The sequence below is a fragment of the Tauraco erythrolophus genome, chromosome 18 (assembly GCF_009769465.1).
Source record: "Tauraco erythrolophus isolate bTauEry1 chromosome 18, bTauEry1.pri, whole genome shotgun sequence".
NCBI lineage: Eukaryota > Metazoa > Chordata > Aves > Musophagiformes > Musophagidae > Tauraco > Tauraco erythrolophus.
The window spans coordinates 16,298,459-16,318,186 of record NC_141482.1 but is presented as its reverse complement, the minus strand read 5'-3'; the positions used below and the strand labels follow the sequence as shown (position 1 = coordinate 16,318,186).

The 19,728-nt window shown below is 44.8% G+C and overlaps 1 protein-coding gene across 1 annotated transcript in view; it reads right to left on the bottom strand.

Annotated features, from left to right (window-relative positions):
- The window catches only part of ZBTB46 (zinc finger and BTB domain containing 46), a 51,163-nt gene that overhangs the window by 4,371 nt on the left and 27,064 nt on the right, over positions 1–19,728 (bottom strand). Inside the window, 5 exon segments of the mRNA XM_086622816.1 lie at positions 1,025–1,200; positions 8,099–8,410; positions 8,502–8,553; positions 9,860–10,032; positions 15,695–15,976. Coding sequence (XP_086478942.1) covers positions 1,025–1,200; positions 8,099–8,410; positions 8,502–8,553; positions 9,860–10,032; positions 15,695–15,976 — 995 coding nt within the window.

Sequence of the window (19,728 nt, the reverse complement as noted above, 5' to 3'; positions counted from 1 at the left end):
CCTCAACAAATCAATTCTCAGTCACTGATACTGTCAACGCTCTTGTGATTTATTTTTTTTTAATATCTCACTGTGTTAGAACCTCACAGCTACCATCCCCAGTATTTAAAAAAATATAATAATCAAGTTTTCTTTACAAGCTTAATTAGAGGGGCACCAGGGCTTGCTGGTGTGCATTACTGAAAGAATCCCATAGAAACTACTTGCTCTTCCACAGTACCACCTCTATACCAAACTTTGGGAAACCACTTTAGGATGGCAAATTAACTCTCCCCTGAAAAAAAAGCAAAGTTTGGCTTAAAATTTTGTTTCTGGAGAAGTATAGAATCATAGAATTCTATGGTTAGGGCTGGAAGGGACCTTCAAAGGTCATCTAGTCCAGTCCCCCTGCAAGGAACAGGGATATCTCCAACTAGATCAGGTTGCTCAGGGCCTCGTCCAACCTGGCCTTGAACATCTCCAGGGATGGAGCATCCACCACCTCTCTGGGCAACCTGTTCCAATGTTCTACAACTCTCATGGTAAAAAAATTTTTTCCTAATATCCAACCTGAATCTACCTCCCTCTATTTTAAAACCAGTAGTGAAAAGCCAGCCCATGGTACCAGCACCAAGTCGTCCAACCTATTAAAAAAACCCCCAAAAACTTCCTTTTCTATCCTGAAGACAGCATCAGCTCTTTCACCTCCTGTCCCCAAGGCCCCGGCTCTCCCCAGCATCCGTGGGCAGGAGGAGGCTGTGCTGGAGAGCGGGGCTGGGTCTGCGGGGCTGGCTCAGCCCGGGCAGTGCCCGCTGCCCCGAGGTGCAGCGCGGGAACCCTCCGGCTGAGCCAGGAGAGCACGTGGATGAACAGGCAGCAAAACATGTGCCCTTTGAAAGGCAGGGGAAAAAAAAAAAAAGATGCTGGAGAAGCCTTCAGATGAGCCCCAGAGGGAAAAATAAACTACAGACCTAAACCAGATGAAGCTCCTGGTACCTTTAATGGGAATGAATGGGCTGTTCCCACCCGACGCCCGCGCCCTTACCAAGGTGTGCCGCTTCATGTGCTCCCGGCGCGTGAACTTCTTCCCGCAGATCTCACAGGGATAGGGTCTCTCTCCCGTGTGGGACCGCATGTGTCTCTTCAGGATGCACTGGTGCATGGCTGAAAAACTGCAGTACGGGCACTTGAACTTCTTCCTGATGACCGTGAACTCGTTGACTGCAAGAGAGCAAACAAACCGCGCAGGTTATTTCCGAACGTCCCAAAGTGGTCAGTCTTCTCGTTTGCTACTTCACTGTTAAATTAGTTCGCTGAGAAATCCCTGTCACCTCTTAACCATCTACTTTTTTTTTTTAATCCTTATGCTAGACTATTGCACTTCTAATCCTTACACTAGATTATGGCACTTTTAATCCTTACACTGTATTACGGCACTTGCACTACATCATTAAAGCCAAGAACTTCAAGTACCTTCATCAGAGCAGCTTTTGGACGAGCCAGACACAAACATTTGGCACCAGCCTGTAACACACACGGCCTGCTGCTTGCTAAATGGCAAATCGAGAGGGCTGATAATCTGCTGTAATTCTGATTTATTCCAACGAATTATCCTAAATACTGAGATGTAAAATTCTAACACTCATTTCTGGAAGAAGTTGCCAGCCGTGAACAGAAGACCACAAACGTAACATGCCGACGGCGTCCACGTGCTTTTAGTTTTATTGACGGGGCGATGCAAGAGCAAGGTCACACACTCCAGGAGCATTCCAAAGAACATGCAAAGACTGAAGTTCACCCAGAAGAAACAGGACAGTTGTGACAACCATACACTACATTACCCAACTCAACCAGTATTACCATCGCAGAAGGGATACAGGAAGATGAAGGGATGCGTAACGTCAAATTACAGCACGACCCTCGCAAGCCTCCTTACAAGATGACTGTATGTAGCCATTGATGGATTTTTTTTTTTCCTTTTTCTGTCCCTCCCAATTGTATTTTGCTGAACTAGAAGAGAGAGGAATTCTTTGAAGCCGTTCTGACATTGTTGAGTCTGTTCTTCTTGTCATCTCCTTGGAAGCGTGCTGAAAGCGGGCCCAGGGGACGCGTTCAGTTCTGACAGCCCCAGGGTCTCGTTTGCCAGGAGAAGGCACACGGCAGCTGCGTGGGAATTTCCTGCTCCGAACCCAGTGAAAGTGCAAAACTTCACACAGCAGGTGAAAGCAGAGTATTTGCTACTCCCTGAAGACATCCACCCACTATAAACTCGGAAGCGACCGTCCACGTGGGTATGATTTTAAACCTCCACCTTCTAATAATTCTATTGCTTTCCATTAGTATGCTAATTTTCACCCACTTCTCTAATTATTGGTATTTCTCAAAGCAAGATATTGTTTACATTCCGAGGAGAGAGAGAGAGAAAACGAAGGCAAGTTCTCGTTCATCACCTGAAGGATGCTGTCGTGGATGTAAACGGCTCTGGGGAAAGGAAATCAGCCTCTGCAGGAGAGTTCAGGGGAAAAGGGAAATCCCAGACCTACTCCACAGCTCCTGACATACTGAGCACTTTGCAATGTTTTTAGATGCTTATTGGAACGTTGCCTCCTACAAACGCCCTACGAGATGAACACACTCAGTACGCTGCAGGTAATGCCCTGGGAGCTACACCACCCACTGAAAACAGCTACTTAAAAATGGCCTTTTTTTAAGCAAGTCCTGTGTACACAGTGGTGTTTAACGCCCAATTTGTGGGCTTTTTTTTTTTTCCCCCCTTCTGTTTTTAAAATTTGTCTTGTCTTTGCAACACAGATAAACCAACGTGAACAGTAACTACTTTTGTCACTGATGTAAACCCAGAGTAAACTGCACCCTGATGCTATTAAGAGACATCTTCAAACAAGGTAACACCACTCTCCAGAACCAGAACAAACATTTCAACACAAGCTCATCTTGCAAAAGTATTCCAGGAAGATTTTTATTGTTCTAACGCAGACCAAAAGCATGGTTCAAGATCTTACAAGCTGCCACGATATGAATTTTGGCTCAGCATTTGTTTTGGCTATGTGGAATTAAACATATCCTCCACACCGGTAGCTTTGTGGAAAAAATGCTCCCCTTGATCAGCAGTTTGAAGTGGATCTAATAATCATAGAATCATGGAATGGTTTGGGTTGGAAGGGAACTCAAAGACCATCCAGTTCCAACCCCCCTGCCATGGGCAGGGACACCCTCCACTACACCAGGTTGCCCAAAGCCCCATCCAACCTGGCCTGGAACACTTCCTCATGCTCCTAACTTGGTGCTTTGCGCTGCTCAGCAACCATGGCAGTCCACCCTACAGGTGCTTTTTTTTGTGGTTTGGTGTTTTTTTTTCCCCCAGCACATTTATAAAGTTGGCAAGAGAATTTTCTAGTCCGAGGTAAAACCAAAAAAACCCAAGAGCCTACTCACCTGGGCCATGGCTGCAGTGCTGGTGACGGGGCAAGCGAACGCTAAGAATATTTTATTCCCCCATCAGTGAAGATGACTCGCTGCCATCAGGCAGAAGTCTGAGTGACTACGTGCACCTGCGCTGGCACTGCTTTGGGCACCTCCCCGAGGAGGTAACTGCATCGTGGCACGATGCCCAGAGCCCTGCACAAGCTGTTGTTGATAACCCAACAGCCCAGCCCTTCTCCTGCCCCACGCCAAACTGCTGATTGACAAGATTTTTTTTTCAGAAACAAGCAGACTATGAAAACTCTTTCATATTACAGAAAAAGTATTTTTCACTTAATCTTCTCCTTTGGATTTGATGTTCCCCCATCTGTACCATCAGAGGCAAGGAGCCCAATTTTTTCTACAGGAAAAGTCTTAAGCATCAATTTTATGATACAAAGCTATTTATGATAAACACGTTTCCAGTTTGATCCTGTAACTGCTCGAGCATTAGTGATTGGCCACACACACCCCCATTCCCCAGGAACACTATAAACCTATTACTAGGGAGTCCAGACAAGGTAAGGAAGCCATAAGCTGATCAAGGGAAGTCAGCAGGGGACATGTAACCTCCCTCCTCCAGTCCAAGGCCATGTCCAGTGCTAAAAGAACACAAACACGCTACTTGTGCAGACCACAGCTACCAGGATGAGCTGCTTTGCAAGTCAGGATTAACCACCTTGGGAAAAAAAACTGACACGTAGATCCTCACAGCAACCAGATCCCAAGATTAGGAAGCAAAAGTGCTTCAGAGAAGAGAATATCACAAAATCCCTTATTTCCTCCATAGAGTCACAGAATCACAGAATGGTTTGGGTTGGAAGGGACCTCAAAGATCATCCAGTTCCAACCCCCCTGCCATGGGCAGGGACACCCTCCGCTACACCAGGTTGCCCAAAGCCTCATCCAACCTGGCCTGGAACACTGCCAGGGATGGGGCAGCCACAGCTTCTCTGGGCAACTTCTCCATCGCCAGATTGTACCTGATCCCATCATTTCCTGAACGACCGGGCGCCTCCTCTTGTTTACGGTCCATCCCGTCCCTCCGCGGCACGGCGGAGCTCCCGGAGAAGCCAAATGGCAACTCCAAAGGTGAAGTGCACAACCTGCGCCGCGGGCACGCTACTGCCACACGCAGACAGCCCTGTGATCCCAGCACACCAACGTGTTCCCAGCACACCAACGTCTTCCCAGCACACCAACGTCTTCCCAGCACACCAACGTCTTCCCAGCACACCAACGTCTTCCCAGCACACCAACGTCTTCCCAACAGCAGCTTTGTAACGCGCTCCAATTTCAAGACCCCTCCTGCTTACTTTTGCCAGTATTCATCTTAAATCCCTCGAGAATAACATTCGCAGCTTCTAGCATGCTTGTATTTAAAAATCGTCACAGAACACTTTTTACAGCTATAGTTTTATTGAAAACTATTTTTTTTTTAACCAAATAGCCATGTATTTAGTTCTTGTATCTACAAAAGTAAACACCTGAAAAATCACAGCATTGTTAGAAAAATAACTGTATTGCAGAGCTAACACTTTCACAGTACTGTGAAATATATGCACCCACAAGCACATCTATTTAATGAACAACATACCAACTCTGGTATAGGTTTAATCTTTTGTCTAAGTGACAATATTTTAGAGAGCTTACGTATAGCAGCATTCATGTCCTCAGAAACGATCTTTAACCAGATCACGAGACCATGAGCAGTAGCTCCACACATAACCAGTAGCTCCACACATAACCAGTAGCTCCACACAACTATAGGATGAATAGCACCAAGAAAGGGAGAATGGGATACAAACAGTGCCGTAGTAAAAATCTAAGTGCTTAACTTCACTCAAATGTTTACAGAAGATGTGTGTTTTTAAAACCAACACAATAATGCTGGGAAAAAAGCCCTTGGTGCTGTCACCTCGAGTAAATTCACTTATTAAATGAAACGGGCTCCTACATCCCTGACTTGAGAGAAGGGAAAGCACTGGTGATTTACAGCCTGCCAGACCTGCTTTGGATTAACTCTGTAACCAAGACGTGCCTAATAATCCCTGAAATACTACACTCATTTGCTTATTACCAAGAATTCACAAACTTTAAGACAATTCTTGTCCACTTCATCCTCATTATATTTAAGGTTACAAATACTAAGATGCAATTTAACCATCGGCATTACAATTCCCATCATCTTCCCACGCTGTTTCCTAACAGGAAAATCCTACTTTTAAAAAGTTTTCTACAGAAACTCTGCAAACCTCTGCTGCGTTATACTCCATGGTTCTCAACGTCTAAAAAACCCTAGTCCCGATCCCGAAGGAGTCGGGAAATTCTCGGTGCTGAAGTCGGGAAGCGCTCTGATGTACACGCCAAGGAAAATGCTACTTCAACCTCTACTAGAGAGAGTTGACTAGAAAAATCATTCCACGTTGAATGGAATATTCATTTTTCTCAAACATGAGAAAAAATGAACAAACACGAAGCGTTGCATCTATTATCACGTGAACGAAGCCTTTTAAGATTTGCTGAAATTACTTTTCCTGACATCTTTTCCGACTCAGACAACTACCATGCTGCTCCCAAATTTCCAGATAAGACTCATTTTGGTCACCAGTTCCTCTCTGGCTCAGCTTTCTCCTTCCTCCCTCACTGGTTATAAACTATGAGGCAATCGAAGTGGCACCTGCAACAAAGGGGAGCTGACAGGCTACAAACGAGACACGTTCACAGACTGTGGTCACCCACAGTGCCAAAGAAGTCAACGGGAACAAGAGCGGAAAACAATGGATGTGACTTTGCAAAAATCATAGAATCATAGAATGGTTAGGGCTGGAAGGGACCTTCAAAGGTCATCTAGCCCAACCCCCCTGCAAGGAACAGGGATATCTCCAACTAGAGATATTTCCAAAATAGAAACTTCTACACAATTATTCAAGTACGGCGTGCTACACTGATTATGTAGGAAGATATTCTCAACTCCGGCCACACCTCGCTCAAACTAAGAGTAAGGGCTGAGCCAAGCAGGGAAACTCCAGCTTCCCAGCCCCGGATAACCCAGCTGGGACACAGCACGGAGCTGTCTCCCTGACGCACAGCAGCAACGGGCAGAGCAGCGCTGCACCAGAATATACCTGTTCCTTCTCTGCGAGAGCAAGGGCAGCAGGAACGGGATAATCCCTCTCATCCAGCTTTCCACAGGAAACAGTTTTGCAAGAAACTCTCCACTGGAGACCTCCAGGCTGCTCAAGCCCACTTGGTGCACAACCAAGTATTTCTCATGTTTGTCTCCCTGAGAAACAGCAATATTATGAGAAAGAACTTCTCTGAAGAACTCTACAGATCATCTGTAGAAGTTGCTTTCATCTCCTCAGCTGTCTAAGGAAAGCAACCCTCCAACGCTGACGCCCAAGCTGCTGACCAACTGTGATGTATAAAGAGCAGTTGGGAAGCACGACACTGAATTATGCTACTTTCATTTCACAGTTAACTATAATCTGGTCTTGCATGTAAATATATAGGAAGAGACACAGAAATATTTAATCTTAAAAAAAATAAATTAATTTCATATAATAAAATAGGCATTACAGTAAGACTCTTACCGTTACTGATTTCGTATGTGCACCCTAGGTTACAATTAGATCTTTTATGTAAAGCCTCCTCTCCTCAATTTCAACAACATGCATCAAGTCTGGCTAGCTTAATTACATCACATAAAACAGACAAGTCAGAAAAACGCACAGAGTTCCTGAAAACCCCAGTCATACTCCAGTGAACTTTTTTAAAAGTCCTAAAAGTACTCAAACATATCAATAAAATATACAAGCCTTGAGACAACTTTCAAGCCCTAACAATATACCCTGTTGCACATATGAACAAGCAGCATGTTTTTGTCGTTTAGAAAACCAGCCTTTATAAACAGCTTACAGGGCTGAGCAACTCAGTGCTCTCCCAGCTCCTAATCTCAAGCTGAAAAACCCTAAAATGCTTGAATTGTCTAATGGACAGAGCACTAGACCAGAACTCAGACGACTGAATTCTATTATTAATTCTATTGCTCACACGCTCAACGAGCTGAGGTATGTTATTTTCCCAGGGAACAGGAGGAAAACATCACCATTTCTTTTATAAAGCACTTTGAGATCTACTGATGAAAAAAGTTTAAGCACGCAGTATGATCACACCGATAAGACAGCCCGAGTGCCCATGACATGGACTGACAAAAGTCATCTTTGCACAAAAATTGCACCGTGGCTGCAGCTACACAGTATCTGGATCCATCGTGTTATCAACCTGACCAGCTTGGGAGAGTTACTCCACTGTACTACACCTGTGGTATGTTTGTTTGCAGCGGAAAAATTCGCTTTTCCTGGTTTAAAAGTGTCTCATATAAGCCACAGCAGCTACGCATCGTCGGGATCCTCGTGTTGTCCTACGCTGTCCAAGAGCTGCCAGCCAGGCAGCTGGGCAGAGCCCAGGTAACACGCTTTCACGTGGCTAGCCAGGTTCTTCTGCGTGCCAAAGCCCTTGCCACAGAAGAGGCAGGCAAAAGCACGCTCGCTCGAGTGCACCGACGTAAGATGCCGGTTTAAGTCTGTTTTGTCTCGAAACAGCTTGGCACAGTTGGGACACTGCATCTTCTTACAGTTGAAGTGGATGGTCTTTTCATGCCGATCCATGTTGGATTTCAGCGTGAAGCTCGCGGGGCACTGGGAGCACTGGAAGCGGGCGAGCTGGCCGGGGGGCACGCCGTCAGCGGGGCCGGGCTGGGAGCAGCCAACCAAGTCGAATGGGAGAAGCAGGGAGAAAGCATGCTCATGGATGTGCTCCTTCAGCTCTTCCACACCCTGGAAAACCTGCCCGCAGAAGGCACAGGGCAGCCTCTTGGCCAGGGCTGATGCCAGGAACAGGCTGTCAGTGGTGACGTCCGTGTCTTCACATCTCAAAACACTCGTGTCTGAAACACAAATACCCGTGACACGCACAAATCAGTGTCTTCTGGTACAAAATAATGACAGTTTTAAAAAAATATTTTGCCCTCTACTGACCTGAATCAGCGTCACCCAACTGCCAAAGTGCCAAAAATCCATCGTAAGTGGCCTGCAAGTGAAAAGCACAGTGAAGTTAAGGCGAGTGTTCACCAGAACACGTCTCTGCAGTCAGTGCTCAGACTCCCAGCTCATCATCGCCAGGTTGGACGAGGCCCTGAGCAACCTGATCTAGTTGGAGATGTCCCTGTTCCTTGCAGGGGGGTTGGACTAAATGACCTTTGAAGGTCCCTTCCAGCCCTAACCATTCTATGATCGCCCTCACCCCTTCTCTTCCTCACTGACCTGGCAGTCCCACCTGCCTTTACAAAGCTTTCGCTGTCCAAGCAGCTGAAGTTAACTGGGCCATACTGGACGAGCCCTGGTGTTTTGGAGACAGCAATCAAACATGCCTGTTTAGGTCTTGAGTAACGACTCGGTTTCCCATCTTGCTAAGCACCCGTAGCTCCCACTCAGGCCAATGGGAAACGCTGGACAGAAAATTTTCTAGCAGACACAACAGAACTGGAAAATTTTCCCTGAGCCCTACACAGCAACTTTTTCTTTCCACATAGACAAGTCCATAGAAAACAAACACCTTCTGGGCAGTTCCCTTTATGCAACGCTCTCTGGCATTGCTGATCCAAATTATAAATAAAAGCTGATTTTTAGTGTGGGTTTTTTTTTTTTCATAAGCCATTTGCAATATGCCAGTGTGCAGCAGATGGCATCCCTCTATGAGGCAGAGGCATGGTGCAGCCTGGGCAGGTCTGCCAGAGAGCGGGCAAGCGGCTACCAGCCGTTCTGACTGGCTCACTTTGCTCTAAGGCAACCACAAAGGAAAATTGGTGTTTACATCCATTTGTTTAAGGGAACTGAAGTCTCATTCAAAAAAGATAAAGAATAAGAAATGTCAGGGAAAGCTATGGATTTTCTGCCAAGCTCCTGACTCCTGTAACACAGAAAGCCAGTCTGCTTCTCTCTGCATTTAGACAGTCACAAGAAACCCAAATGCAAAACACCAGAAGTGGGCAACGGATAGCTGGGATCTTGGCTGTCTTTATGCTGTTATTACATTCTTGTATGCAAACAAAGGGGTTTAAAATAAAAAGGACATGAATACTTAAAAAAAAAACTACAGTTTTTTGAATCCAAGTTCTGTTGAGGTAAGGCAGAAAGGATAAAATCAGAACAGCACCAGCCCTGACCTCAACAGACTTCTAGTTTTAAAATAACCCGTAATTAAAAGAAAGAAAAAAAAGCTAACAGATCAAAGTATAAAGTATTACGTCTTTCAAAGTGCTCCTAACTGGGAAGGATTTACTTAATCAGATACCTTTGCCTTTAAATTTCTTTGCGTTTTCCCCCCACGGTCTTACCTGTGCCGAGGAAGGCACCTCTCCTTTTATCGTGGGCTCTGGTGACATTTCACCAGCAGAGCAGATCCCGGGGGGGCTCTGAGTGGCAAGGTGTGCTGAAGGCAGCGGGGGAGATGGTGCTTCCACTTTGCCATCACATTCGCCCCTTGAACGATGCGAGTTGGTGCCAGGCCCTGGGGAACACAGGAAACGAATCTCACCCACGTGAACCAGCACCAGCTGGTGCTCTTAAAAAAGGCCTTGCAAAGGCACTCGCCGCTTATCTTCTGGCAGTGGGAGGGAATGCAGCAGGACACTGATGCCAGTCTTTTTGGGGGTTGGTTTTTGTTTGTTTTGCTGTGTTTTGTTTTTTGTTTTTTGTTTTTTTTTTAAAACCAGCCTCCCCACCCAAAACGCCTCGTCTGTGCGTAGCGGAGCTCTGTCTCATGGCACGGTCACCAAAGAGTCCGTCGGGAGAAAGGAGCACAGGGCAGCGCAAACATCCAGAGCAATGGCATTGCTGAAAAGACACCTCTTGGAGAAGCACCAGTTCAAACACGTACATTTCAGTCTTTACACACAGACAAACATCCTTCTACCACTGTCATTCTTGAAAATTTACGTCAAAGCTTCAGATCTCAAGATTTGACCGTGGTGTTTTATTTAACATAGTACTGTCAGTTCTTGATCTCAAAGTGCTTTACAAAAGATGGGGAAAAGTATTCCTTTCGTCCTATAGCTAGCAAGCATGGAAGCTGAAATATTTGTACAAAACTACTCAGTTACACCTGACAGTCGTCACATTCTAAAAATCTACCACAGGTAAAAAGGGAAACAGTATTTGTCTGGCCGGAGCAGAACCGTACCCCTTCTTGCCCACGCTGTGCCAACAGCCACATGGCAAACAATAGTCCAGAAACTGCACCGATAAGCAAGGACAAACCTACACACAAATAACGCCCATGTCATCAAGATCAGTGTACATTACAAATTGTTAAATGAACTTTAACCAACACCTTGACCGAATACTGAAATGACATATTGAGCAGGTCAGTATTTTTGACAAGCAAGCAGGCAAAATCAGAAGCAAATATGGCACAAAAGGAAACAAACTGATATTTAGAGCACTCTATGCCCTAAAGGCTTTTTTAGTTCTAACACAAGAGAGTCTGATTGAAACCTTGATGCATATAAAAACCACACTCTTTAATGCAGCTGCAAACAACACGTCACAGTTTACGCTACGTCCGAACACAATACACTGATCTGGGTCACAACAAAGCGTTCGAGTGAAACCACAAAGGTTTCTAAAGAGAGCAATCCCCAACCTAACTTGGTACCAGCTGGCAAAGGAAATTCCACTCGTGTGCCACACGCTGGATGTTTGACTTGCCTTCCTCTGCTTCGACGGCAGATCGAAATCTTTCACGACTCAGTTAACTCTCTTCACGTGTGATAACCAAGTTTTCGTTCTGGTGGTGCTCATCTATCGCTGTTTTAATTTAAAGGCAGGATAACAAAATGCTAAACCCCTCTGAATTCAAGATACGTAAAAAAACGGGGGGGGAAAAGTGAATTCATCAGTATTTCCCATTAGAAACTGTTGCCAGCAATCCAGCTCTCCAGGTCCATAGCAGAACTCCTGCCGAGACACCCACCTGTTCCTTTTTTCCCCTGAACATCTCAAACTGATTCAAACTGCCCCGTTTACATTGATGCTACACACTGTGACCTTTGGCAACTTCGGGGCAGCTCTGGCACCTTAAACAAACGGTATTTTAGCAACCAGTAAAGACAAGCCAGCGGGGTCTGGCTTGATTAATTCTTTATTAGCACCTTTACAGAGGTTCCTAAGAAACTATGAGCCACTTAACAGTTAAGACTAATGAACAAGCGATGAAATAGAGCAAGGAGCCACAAAGATGTACAACACAGCAAAGTACAAAGGTTATTTTTAAAACAATAATTTACATTTATTTGGTTTCAACGACTGCAAGTAACACCAGAAGAGAAACCCACGTGCTTTGTACACAAGAACGCAAACAGCACCTGAATTCACGTTTTGTCTCACTCCGACTAGTACTGTGGTAAGTCTTTTGCCCCTCCTAAATTTGTATTGAAATGAATTTTAACGAAAAGTATTGTAACTTCCAAATCAGAAATCAGAAGTGCTTTCCTCCAGTCAGCTCTGCGTACAGACGACGAGGCAGTACAAAAATTCCACGCCAAAGTGAACACCTTTAACTCTCTTAGGAAAGTTGAGTGCTGTGTAAAACGTATTCCTTTAGCATCCAGTGCAAGTATAAATTATTGGCTCCGATGAACCGCGAACTAAAAATAACGTATTAGCTGGTTTGCCCCAAAGAAAAGGGCTCTGTGTACCATGTAATCACTTGGACAGCAAGCTTCGTAGGAATTGCTTCTATAAACAGTTTCAGTTGCAACAGGGTAAACAGGAAAAGCCAAACTTAGACATACAAAAAAGGATGCAATGCACTATTCTGAAAACGTGGAAGAGTTGCCCTTTAAGGTAGTCAATCACCTCCAAATCTGAAAGTTTTCTGACTTTTTTTTTTTTTAAGTGAGAAAACATGGTTGTAAATAAACCAATTCATTTTCTAATGAACATTAAAATTCTCATTCTCTTGATTACACTTGGCGAAACCAGCTAAAAATATGGAGCTGAAGCCCTTGAGACGTTTGTAGATGTGGTGTAACCCTACGGAACAACGCTACCAAAGTTCAGTACCATAAAGGAAATAAACCACACATTATTAAACCAGGCAGCTCAGTACAACAGCACTGCTGAAGCTGGAAATCAGCAAAGAACAGCCCACTTTTACAGCCAAACGATGGAAACACGTAACGAGGAGGAAAACTGAACCTCTTGTAATGTCTTAGCCAAAAGACATCCGCAACAACACACTTGCAGGTTCATTACCTAATGGTACCCGAGACGACCTCAGTGTCACCCACAAATAAATAACTGATATCTACATTTTTCCTGTGAAACCTGCATGTTCTTCAGATTTCTGACCAGCTATGAACAACGTCAACCTTGATCATACACCATGAACGTCATCAATTCTCAGAGTCCTCCAGCTGCAGGTTATCTAGCAACTGGGTTACCCAAACAGCAAGATATTTACATTTTCCCTTCCGATGTTAAATCAGTTTGAACTAGTTACCTTTAGAAATGCTGTTCTTATGTTTGACTACATCACAGCGATACACCACCCACCCACATCCCAGGCTTCATTTTCCATCAGCAGAATCCCAAGTAATTTCAGACCTCATATGATGGTTACAATATTCAATGAATTAGGAAGAAAGAACACGGGGTAAAACGAAAACCTTGAGGAATCCTCAATTAACTTTTACAACAGTCTGAACTATGCAGGAGAAAAACAAAAACTTGCAATGCGTGCAGTAACTTGGAGAGTGATACCCCCTTTAGAAACGGCTCCTCAGAATTTTAAAGGTGTGTAATAGACTCTTTGGATCTGTCCCCCTCCATTAAGTCTTTTCCTCCAGAAAAGAAAAATAAACGTGAACGCTGCTCCCTGAGTCACTTACTGTAGTGCTTCATAAGAGAACACAAAATTCTTGAAATTAGTGCGTTTCTTTTTCAAATCAGAGGAATACCGTGCTGTTTTGTCGGTTTTGCCTTTTTTTTTTTTAAATCTTGTTCACTGTGCTCCTACTCCCCCCGCCTTTTTTTTTTTTTTTCAGTATAACCCAGGACTTAAAATGACTCAACATCCTCAAATTGTGTTTGAAGAAAAATGTGGAAAACACCTACAGAGCTAGCACCAACCTAGCCTGTGCTTTTAGATCTCTGGAATCTTCTTACGACTTGCTTTACTGTCATTTTATACACTGAAAATTCTCATTACACTTAATGCCTTTTTGTATTCAGTAACGACCACTTAAAAGCAAGCGAGTCTTAAATCAGAACATATTTTTCTAGTGATTAAAATAAATCGATACCTGTGAACCTGAAGAAGATGAAAGAAAAATATGTTCCTCAACACCCTGCTTCTGTAAAAATCCTGTTCCCAGGCCACAGCCACCTCCACCAAGCGGTGCGAGAGCTGCAGGACCGAGCGAGCAGTCTTCTTTTTGTCTTATGCAATTCACTTTGCTGCCATAAAGATGAGATAACTAAAGCTTAGCTGCATGAAATTCAAGTAATGGTGACAGGACTGGAAAACAGGGACCTGGAATACAGGCTGGAAGGACCTTCTGAGTCATCGTGCCCCTCAATGAGCCATTATTTACCCTCTTTTCCAAACGTATCAAGCTTTATCTTAAACCCAGTTCGTCTTCTGCCTACACCGTGCCCGTTCCCGAGCTCCACTCCTCAGCTGGTTAGGCAATCTCGAATTCCCAGCCCAAATTTATGCCTGCCTTACACTCGTTAGTCTTCACGCCAAGTGCTCCTTCAGCTTTTAAGTAAAATCTAAAATCCTCCAACCAGGAGCAGGATGATGGACAGAGGGCAGCCCCGTCGTTATTACAGTTTATCGTGACAGACGACGAAGCCGCCGACTTCCCCCGTCACGAGTCGCAGACTCGGGCACGCGGTGTGTCAATCACCCATCCCCGCTCCTGCCCGTCCCGGTGCCAGCTGAGGGCACTCTGCTCACTGCACACTCGCCCGGCGACTGCACCTCTGCACGGGAGCTCTGCTGCTTGCTGCAACGGAGGGATTTTCACCCGGGAGCCTGCTCTGAACCATCTAAATCTGATTTAATTGGAAATCGTTCAGCCAGCGAACTACTGCGGAAGAAATGAGAACACTGCATCAGCGATCCCCCTCCAACGTTGGAGCTGCAGCATAAGGTACAAAAAAAGTATTTTTTTTTCTCTAAATTTAGAAAGATTTTTTTTTTTTTTTAAATAGTTCTACTGTTCAGACACGAGAAGTGAAAAGAGATACCGGCATTATGCTGAGCAGTTATGCCCCTTTATCACAACACCCATTTGACCATTATCTAAATTTTTCTATTGAGGAAAGCAAAAATAAAACAATAGATATCTTAAGTGAAGATTTCATTTGTCAATTCTCACAGTATAGTTTAAAAATAAATCTGTTCTGCTGGAAACTAGCACGCAGCACCCAAAGCCACCCCTCGCTCTATTTTATGTCACAAATTAGATCATCATCTTCTGAGAGCATTAAAACACAGCATTAATAATTTTTCTTCCTTTGCACGCTAGAGAGTCGAACCATTTTACTGCTGCAACGAAGAAAATACATTTTCAGGTATGCTGAAAAATCAGCTGTCCAAACATCAGCTGTCTCCAACAGATCACCAGAGGAAAAACATTCATTTCCACGCACGAGTTTAACAAAACAATGGATAGCTGCTCGTTACTTAGAGAATGAGCAGCAAGAAAGTTCACCAGAAGTGAACAGCAAGAAGCAAAGATCACGCGATTTACAAAACCACAACTGTTTCTACACACACAAGAGCAATAGTCAACCCTCCACTCTTTCAACATTAGTCAATTTTGGATTCGAAACCTTTGTAGCTACTTCTTTTAACAGGACTCAAATACTTTATATTTTCTTGGTAAGCATCATTTTGCAAGCAAGTAAAAGAGAAATTTGAGGGCAAACGCTACACATACTAAACATTTTCCTTCCGTGGTTTCAGTAGTTAACATTAAAGTTGGATCAATATCAGACACGGGTTTCCAAATTTCACGGAAAGTGAGATTAAGCAGGACTTCAAACTGGATAGAAACGTCACCAGTCGTAACACACGAGACAGCGACCTGTATTTCCTTCTCAATAAAGATTCCACACAAAGTGTCAGCAAACAAAAAGCATGAAAACCGCCAACTTACGAGAGAGAGAATGCGTGCCTTTGGGTAAGTACTCGAAGAGCAGGGAACTATCCTCTCCCAGCATGTCGGCCTTCAGAGACAGCAAACTGTTCTTACTCATGAGAGCCGCGCGCAGGTTGGCGACGGTGGCGGCCTGGAGCGCGTCCTCCTTCTCCGGGGTCAGGGGCTGGGAGATGTAGCTGGCTTCCCCGCCGCCCAGGGCTTCGTCCGCGTTGCCGTAGGGGTCCGACCGCTCCGCTCGGCCGTCCGAGCTGCTGGGCTCCGTCGCCGCCACGTCGGCACCTGCGTGATGAAAGACGCCGTCAGAGACGCAACCCAACGGACAACCACGGGTGCCACCGACGGAGGAACGGGAACTTGTCACCAGCTATTTTGGCCTGGTTGGCACTTTTCACAGGGGTGTCAGCTCTCGCCTCCCTTTTCTGCAAGTCGGCAGATGAACGTGGCTGTTCGGAGGCTGGACAGAGAGCCCCACCGCGGGGGCACTGCTGTTCTGCCAGCCCGTGCCCATCTGCACCCTCTGCTTCTGCCCCATGAACCAGTCTGACCTCCAGCACCACGCACGGAGGCGGCACGGCAGAGGGGGAGAGAGGTGTACAACCTCCCCCACAACCAGTCACTGGATAAAACCTTGTTTATTTACTTTAAACAAAGACTTCAGGATAGCCTGCTAGTATTGAAATTACTTTCAAACATCTAAGTTCTGGGGTTTTTCCACAATTTTACTCAGGTAGCCTGAATTTTCATTCTTTCATTTTTTTTCCCAGTGATGAAGGTTTTGGAAAAAAAACAGTAATAAACAACCTGTAATAGCAGACTGGTAATTGGTATAGATTCCTTGGGGTCACTTATTTGAAAAATACACAGTAACCAGTGGTTCCCAGCATATACCACAGGGTCAGTTTTATACAGAAGCGACTCAGTTAAAACACAAAGACATAGATTAGCCACTTTATGACAGGCAGCTACAACAAAGCTGTATAAAAACGTAACAGCCTATTAACATTAATTAGTGAACTCAAACAAAAATGAAAAAGGTATGATAAAGGTTAGTTCCTCCCTGCCAAAACCATTTATTCTGTATTTTTGAGGAGGTCTAGTTAAAGAGCCCCTCTTGTTTGAACTCTGACTCTCTTACAGTCTCAAATATTCTGTGTATTTTTGTGTAAAGGATTCTCACACTTCTCCCTAGTCTTCACACAAACAAAAAAAAAATTACCTACAGAAAGGGCTGCTGCCCTGTTTATAAAGTGCTTAAAACAAATTGCAATTTCCTACTCCAGAGTCTGCAGCAGCAGAACAAGGTGACACGCTCAAAGCCCAGCCCACACCTGGCAAACACGGCTAAGGCTTCCCAACAAGAGATGCCTTTGTAGCACTTGTACTATCAAGATGTAGAAGGAAAAAATCCAAATCCAAAGCCGAGGCATTGATAATGAGTGGTCAGATGGAAAAGCAGCTGTTTGTCAGATCTTGAACATTTTATCGCCTCCTGGTTCAAAGCACGTTTAAATGTACTCACTGCAAGAGGCAGCTGCTACGGTGCCAACCGGGGGTATGACACACTCAGCCACTTCCACACATCCATCTTGCACTTCCCAGGGCAGCGATTCAGGTGTTGTCCATGCACTCCACAGCAATAAACCTATGAGCTCACAAGGAGGAAGAGGAGGAGCGTTGCACACTCGCACACACGACCTCCCACCAGGGCCAGGCACCGGTCTGCACAGCCTCATTACAAAAACGCTAACGAGGGCACTGGTACGGTGCCCACCTCCCCTAACCTGGAAAACTGTTACAGGAAGACCATTATTTTTATCTCCATCTTACAGGTGGTAACTGCTGGAGAAAGACACGGTGACTCGCTCACGAGTGCAGCCCGCGGAGCCGGGAGCAGACACTGAATTTCCCAGTCCCAGCCCAGAGCACATCGAGATCCTTAACAGGTCGGATTGGCTTTACTGAGCTGCACTGTACTGCCCATACTTCTTGGTGTTAAACTTTTTCCACTTCCTTTAGAAAACAAAAAGCCTCAAAGCAAACAATAAGGAAAAACACTCAATCATTAGCACAGTATTCCTACACCCCGGAGATGTAGGGAATACCTGGGGCTGGGGGCTGCAAACACAGCAGCAGCAACTACATGAACTATCAGAGATGCCCTCTCTTTAAAACACAACATTTTCCCTCCTCCATCTGCGTTTTCCTTGTTTTATTAAATCTTAGCCAAGCAGGAGAATTCAACTGCTTTGAATTTTTACATCCCTCTGTTACTGAGCGAGCGGTTAACAGGTATGTGCCTTTTTCGAGATGATAGCCAAGTTTGTTTTTAAAACATTTCTGCCTAAAGGGAAATCACAAGAGTTTAAAAAACAGCAGCTGCTAAAAAAGGTGGCGAAAAAAGTAAATTCTAGCCCATCAAACCGCTAATGTAACAGCTTTATCAAACCAAAGCCAGGATAACACTGTTATTCCTCTGCTCCTCACCACCTCCACGGCAAATCCCAGCAAATAACTGGGGCCAGAAAGAGTGTTTGTCAACAAAACGGTGTTGCCAAATCACCGGGCAGGCAGTAAATCACCTTGTGTTTTCTCCCTTCCTTTTCCACAGGCAATTACAGCTGCTGACTGACAGTTGCCAGAATCTGCTGCTGCCTGCTGCACAGAAACACTAATTGCTAAAACACACGCAGATTAATTGTAACCACAACAAGACTTTAAACGTTCCTCAAAAGCCAAGATTAGAGACAGACAGTGAAATAGAGGCTCTAAGCTCCCACTATTTACAGCTGATGTAACCTAATCAAATACACATTAAGGCAAAATAAATATCCACTTAGTCACACAAGCACTAAAATACTCGCAATACACCAAAACCCAAAAATACACGAAGTTCCTCTGCACGGCGCCTCCAAACCCACTTCTCTCTCTTCTCCAGGATACAGCTTCTTTTAACGAGATTTAGCCAAAGAATTATATGAATCAAAAGTATCCGTCACTGCCCAGTAATCTAAACTGTTTACTACAGTGCTTCAACAGGACGTAAACCAAGCTTTAGCAAACGAGCTGCTCCTTTGCACTTACTCCAGGCAGTGGCCACGTGGCAGCCCGAGAGCTCCATCCAGCTCCTCCACATCCCATTTTTCACACCGCCGACACGGTCCCGGCCACTGCACGGACTCCAGGCACCGCTCGCAGGAAATCCCGATCGGGGCAGCGAGCTAAACGCGGGATTAATGCTGCTCTAGAAAACCTGAGCTCATTAGTCTCTTTAGCAGAGGGTTATTTCGCAGTTACTCTATTACACCAGCCTACTCTCCAAAATGCAGAAGCTTTAGAAAAGCTTTAGTAGTTTGTCGGCTTGGATGAAATTTTTGTGGTATTGTTTTCAAATAAAACACAGGGAGTATTTTCACAGTTTCGGCAACAGAACTTCCACGCGCCCCTGAAACTCCGAAAGCAACACTGACCTGGTCAAGTTCTTATTCATGCATGAAGGTCTAAAATAAAAGGAATATATGAAGCCCGATTACAAGCACCTTCTCACCAATCAGGATCTTATTTATCAGCAAGCACACCACTACTACCATAAAAAAAAAAAAAGGAACAAAAAATTACCAGAAATTCATATAAACTGAGCACCTGTCGCAAAGCCAGGTAAGAGAAAGCCAAGCTGAAATGGTTGAAACATTCCAGAAGCACCACAGACACTTATCTGGCAGCCCCTCAGGAAGGGCTCCGGCAGAAACAACGGGGATGCGACCTACTAAAAGTATCCGAATGAAATGCTAACGTGATAAATTGTTTTCCAAGATCTAGGAGAAAAATGACAGCAAAAAGCATTACATCTAGGCAAACAACTGGAAAAATACACGTGCCATTTCAGAAAGACCAAGGAAAAGCTTCTCCATTTTAAAGAATCCATGCGAGTACCTTCCCTAATTAATACACAAAATGTTTTTCTCGTATTTCTTCTCACCATCTCATCTAAACCTCCTTACAGCTTAAACTCAGTGCTTACCAAACACCTCCTC